A 5,676-nucleotide genomic window follows, 5' to 3' on the forward strand; every position below is an offset into this window, starting at 1 on the left:
TTCTTCCACTCTTTCGGAAAAGTGCCCTCCTTTAGACATTGATTATAGCACACCGTTAGATGTACTATCGTGTCTTTGGGTAATTTCCCAAAGATCTTCATTTTGATCCCATCAGGACCAGGGGCGGTATTGTTGCCCGCTTTCTCCTTTATAACTCTCGCTACCTCATGGTAAGCGATGGCCCATTCTTCTTTCCATTGCCATTCCTGCTACAGCAACGCTGGATTGACCTCGCCTCCATGTGGGAATAGAGCTTCTATTAACAGGTCAAGGACCTCTCCGTCCAGCGTCTCCGTCAGACTTGAGGCAGCTGTTCGAAGTTTCCCCAGCACCAGCTTATAGGGCATGCCCCACGGGTCCGATTCAATGGTGTCTAACAGCTCTTGCCACGCCGCTTGTTTTGCCTTATTAATTTCGAATCTCAGCTTCCGCCTATGATCCGTCCAAAGTTGGTATATGCGTTCCTCAGGATCGTGCCTTTTTTTTTTTTTTTTTTTGTGACGCTGGGGAAACCGTCATGGTACCGCGCACCCTCGGGTAGGGGTGCAGGTTATGTGGGACTCCTTGTTTCCCTTGATCGAGCCACGAATGGTTCGACCAGGGGGCCCAAGACCTACCTCACTAAAACCCCAGCGGGTGTTCTTCCCGGGCGTTGGATAGGGGACGGCGAGGATGCTGGATCCCATGCCGTCTCGCCGTCCCCCCGCCAAGCCGTCTCCGGAGAGCTGCCTCGACCTTGCGGCCGAGACCCCTCCCCGACTGCACAGTCAATGACTGTGCGGTTCCCTCGCGGTTGCGGCGCGGGGCGAACACCTGCCCCACGCCGCGCCCTCCCAAAGAGTTTGGGGGGCGGGGCCATGGCTCGAGAGCTCCCGCTCGAGCCATCGCCCCCCGACGAGCCATCGCCCCCCGTCAGGATTGTGCCTGATTTTCCACGTCGTGTCATTATCGATGTCTTACGAAGTCCCTCTATTTCAGGCTTCCACCAGTAGGCTTGTTTCCTTGATGGTCTCTTCTTCACTCTAGTGGTGGCTGCGTCGCTTGCGTCATGGATGACCCGTTTGATCCATCGTGCTCTTCGGTCCGCTGAGTACTCTTCTCCCGGAGGGTCTGCGCTGTTCCAGTTAATAACGGCGCTGAACATCTCCTCATCCATTTTGGCCCAATTCCACCTTGGGTGTCTATATCTCCCTTTGTTATTTCTGGGAGCCTTTCCACCAGCAGAACCTCGACCCATTTTCATGCTTATGTACTGGTTGTCCGAGAGCGATTCAACCCCACTCAGAACCTTCCATTCGTGTATACGATTGCTGATGTTCGCGGTAGACCACGTCAGGTCTATAATTGACCATCCTTGTGGTCTGACGCAGGTGGGCGTGTTGCCAGTGTTGATTAGGCGAAGATCGTGTTCCGCCGCCCACTCGCACACTAATCGCCTATCCGTGTGGGGAGAGCCCCACTGAGAAGACTTCGAGTTAAAATCCCCACAGATGAGAGTCTTCCCCTTTAGCAGTCTCACGGCTACTCCAAGTTCGTCCAAAAATGTGAGGAAATTCTTACTGTCACAATTGGGTGATATATATAGCACGCGATAACATTTATGCCACCGTGTTTGGCTACCACAAAGTCTTGAGCTCTATATATTAGCGAACACACCTGGGTCTCCCTCGACGCTCTCCAGTGTATCGCTGCCAGCCCGTTACTGCTTCCAAACCAATATGGATTTTCGGGTATACTCCGTGGTTCCGAAATTGCACATATTGCAATGTCCATCTCTATCATGTGCTGGCCGAGTAGTTGTTGAGCTGACCAGCTGCGTGCCAAGTTGCACCGTAAGACGTTATGCATCTGTGGCTGCTACCTCCTCGGGCCTCTGTCCCGGTTCTCCAATCTCCATAGGCTCCGAAGACTGTTGAGGTTGCGTGCTTTTTACGAAATCAGCTCTACACAGCGCTGTACCGATCCGATGATTAGAATCCTTCCCCTGATCCGCGCACAGAATACAGCGAACCGGGTTCGTGCACGTTAAAGCTGGGTGCCCATCTGTTCCGCATCTGTAACAAGTACGACTCCTGTCTATAGTGGACGTGCACTTGGTTCGTAAATGGCCATGACCCCAGCATTTAAAACACTGAATGGGTCTGGCCTTCAGCATTTCTATGCGCGCCACCGTTCAGCCTATCTTTATCTTGCCTGTCTGCAAGGCTTTATTTGCCGCCCCCAGAGGGCATTGCGCCCATACTGTAAACAGCCCGTTTGTCATAGGCCTTATAACCCCGACTTTCACTTCACTTGGTGCACATCCACCTGTCGCAGCTATTACATCTGCTACTTCATCCGATGCCACCGAATCATCGATGCCGATTAAGCGAACTTCTCCTTTGATAACTGGTCGTGTAACCGTAGCAGTATCACCCAGGATATCGCGAACCTCTTTAAGTAATTCAGCCTTGGCGGCCTTATCCTTCCCTGGAACCTCAATTATTATTCCTCCGCTTGCAGCATGCCTGACTGTCGTCTTTTCTATTTCCAAATCCGGCAGCTTGATTTCATCCCTTAGCTTCTTTAATGCTGTCGCGTAAGAGAATCCCTCCGCAGTTCCCTTAATCGCCACTGCCGCTGTCTTTGGCGGTCTCCTTTTTTTTGCGGCTGGTCTACCATTACCTTCCATCTTTATGTTATTCCTCGCATTGCTAGGATCTGCCACCAACTGCTGTCTTTGCGGCTGCTGCTGCTGCTGTTGTTGCTGCTCCACGCGTGGTTGTTGTTGCTGTTGTGGCTGTTGTTGTTTAGCACTCTTCCGTAGCAGTTTCTTCTGCTTTTTACCAGTTACTGCTGTCCATTCCATATCTTCCGTTTCTTCCCGCCGGTCCATGGGGGAAGGCAGGGATGGAAACTTCTCTGTGGTCAAGGGAGGGGCAATCTGGACGTTTCCGACCACTCGAGGGATCCCTCGAGATGGACTCGGTGGCCGGGACAAACCAGGATCGCCCCTAGGTGCTTGCCTAAGCTCGCGCCTTCTAGTTTGGAGCTCCACTATTTGTCTGGACAATTCCGCATCCAAACTGCGATCACGATCCGTCATGGTTCGCAATCCACTCTTCTCCACAGCAGGGATAGGTTTTGAAACGCTCTGTAATGGAGGTCTCATGACCGTTTCCCCCTCAATGTTAGCAGAGACGATCGATCTAACTCCGGCACTATTACTTCTGCTTCGGTTCCTCTTATCGAGTCTAATTTCAGATTCCTCTACTTTGCCAGGTCGGGGCTGGGCTTTTTGGCTCGTGTCCCTTCTTGGAGCTGCCTCTATTGGGGAAGTTGCCTTCTCCGAACGTTGGACGTCGAATGTCAGTGCATTCGTCAGATCTTGTACCTTCCTCTTTAGGAACATTGGACAAATCTTTTCTATTTATTTATTGTGACAAAAATGGAGAGAGAAAATTAGTTTTTATAATAACTTAACTCAAATATTTTACTTTATCCTTATAATCACTATTACAAAATAAATTAAATTAATATTATGATTAATTTTTCGGCATTTAAGAATTACGCGCTTATTTAATTAGTAAACTATTCTTGAAGTTTAGGAATACCTTTTAACTATCATACACAAAATTGTGCAAAAATTTAGTTTATGTCGTTAAAATGTGTTTTACAAAAATATTAATTATTGTGCCGCCGGCCTTAGCGTACCCCAAGGTACACCACAAGGAGGTTGCACGGTCGGACTTTGTACCTCGCGTGTGTGTGTGTGTGTGTGCGTGCGTGCGTGCGTGCGTGCATGCGTGTGTGCGTGCGTGTGTGTGCGTGTGTGTGTGTGTGTGTGTGTGTGTGTAGCCCTGAAAAGGGCTGATTTATGCCTCGAAAATTTTGTAGATGTAATTTAAAATTATAAGATATGTTCGAAATGCAAGCCTCCCATTTGTATACAAGCATTGGCTCTGTGGATCAAACTTTGTTGTGTAAGTTGAAGCATTTCCGGTATAATGCTGCCTACTGCACAGTGAAGTTTTTCTTCTAATTCTTCCAATGTTTCCACAGGATCTTGGTAAATAAAACTTTTTACGTAACCCCATAGAAAGAAATCTAATGGGTTTAGATCAGGGGATCTTGCTGGCCATGCAACAGGTCCACCTCTTCCAATCCAAGAATTTTGAAAGTGTGCATCCAAATATTGTCTCACACGTTTAGTATTGTGAGGTGGTGCTCCATCGTGTTAAAACCACATATTTTGACGTATATGTAACGGCAACTCCTCCAAGAGATCTGGCAAATTATCTCTTAAAAAATCTGCTTAATCATTGCCTCTTACTCTGTTTGGAAGAATACAGGGTCCAAATATTTCGTTTTCCATAATTCCGGCCCAAATATTTAATTTCCATCGAACTTGGAAACTTCTTTCTCTGATTAAGAAAGGATTTTCTTCTGTCCAGTAATGCATATTGTGTGCGTTGAACAATCCCTCTCGAGTAAATAGAGATTCGTCGGAAAATAAAATTCGGGTACAGAATGTATCATCCCTGTTGTTCTCGAATAACAACCACCGACAAAATTCGAGACGACGTTCAGCGTCACCTTCTCGAAGATTTTGCACCAACGAAAAATGGTACGGATGCATATTTTCGTTTTTTAAAACGCGATGGACCGTGTATCTTGAAACATTCATTTGCCGTGAAATCGAACGAACGCTTCTTCTCGGATCTTCTTCGATTCTTCGTATAATTTCTTCTTCAATGCGAATCATTCGCCTATTTTGGCCACGTCCAGCATCTGGGCGATGAATGATTACGCTGCCTGTTTCGCGTAATCGAGTCTCGACTCTTCTAATTACTTTTGCATCTGGGTGACGTCTATGTGGATAAATTTCAGAATATCGTCTAGCAGCAACGGCAGCTTGATTGTTGCATTGACCAAGAACCATTAACATATCGCAATATTTGTCGTTTGTGTACTCCATTTTAATGGTTATTTTAATGCCTGAATATATCGATATAAACAGTAACAAACATTTATGAAGATAGCGTTAAAATGCAATACGTTATATTCAAGCAACTATTTTTAAACGCTACATTGTTTTACCTATATTCAGGCATTAAAATAAACATTAAAATAGGCGAATGATTCGCATTGAAGAAGAAGTTATACGAAGAATCGAAGAAGATCCGAGAAGAAGCGTTCGTTCGATTTCACGGCAAATGAATGTTTCAAGATACACGGTCCATCGCGTTTTAAAAAACGAAAATATGCATCCGTACCATTTTTCGTTGGTGCAAAATCTTCGAGAAGGTGACGCTGAACGTCATCTCGAATTTTGTCGGTGGTTGTTATTCGAGAACAACAGGGATGATACATTCTGTACCCAAATTTTATTTTCCGACGAATCTCTATTTACTCGAGAGGGATTGTTCAACGCACACAATATGCATTACTGGACAGAAGAAAATCCTTTCTTAATCAGAGAAAGAAGTTTCCAAGTTCGATGGAAATTAAATATTTGGGCCGGAATTATGGGAAATGTCACGTCCGGCTTTATTACTATGTCCGGGTATGTAAATTTTTTTCCATTTATAAGGAATAAATCCTAAAACTATCAAACATCATTTGAAAAGCGCGCCAAAGCCGGCCATGACGCTTAACTCCGCCTAGAGACTAAGCGTGGCGCTTCGTAGCGCCTAG

General features: G+C 46.4%; 1 protein-coding gene across 1 annotated transcript; it reads right to left on the reverse strand.

Annotated features, from left to right (window-relative positions):
- Nucleotides 1–209: 209 nt before the first annotated feature.
- On the reverse strand, nt 210–1,773 carry LOC146722129 (uncharacterized). Its single transcript, XM_085485399.1, has 3 exons — nt 1,657–1,773; nt 897–1,468; nt 210–432 (listed from the first exon to the last, which is right to left on the reverse strand). Exons 1-3 carry the CDS (start codon nt 1,771–1,773, stop codon nt 210–212), a joined length of 912 nt encoding a protein of 303 aa, XP_085341525.1.
- Between the last annotated feature and the right edge of the window lie 3,903 nt (nt 1,774–5,676).

The sequence above is a fragment of the Nylanderia fulva genome, unplaced genomic scaffold, assembly GCF_048542155.1.
Source record: "Nylanderia fulva isolate GAGA-0341 unplaced genomic scaffold, ASM4854215v1 Scaffold365, whole genome shotgun sequence".
Classification (NCBI taxonomy): Eukaryota; Metazoa; Arthropoda; class Insecta; order Hymenoptera; family Formicidae; genus Nylanderia; species Nylanderia fulva.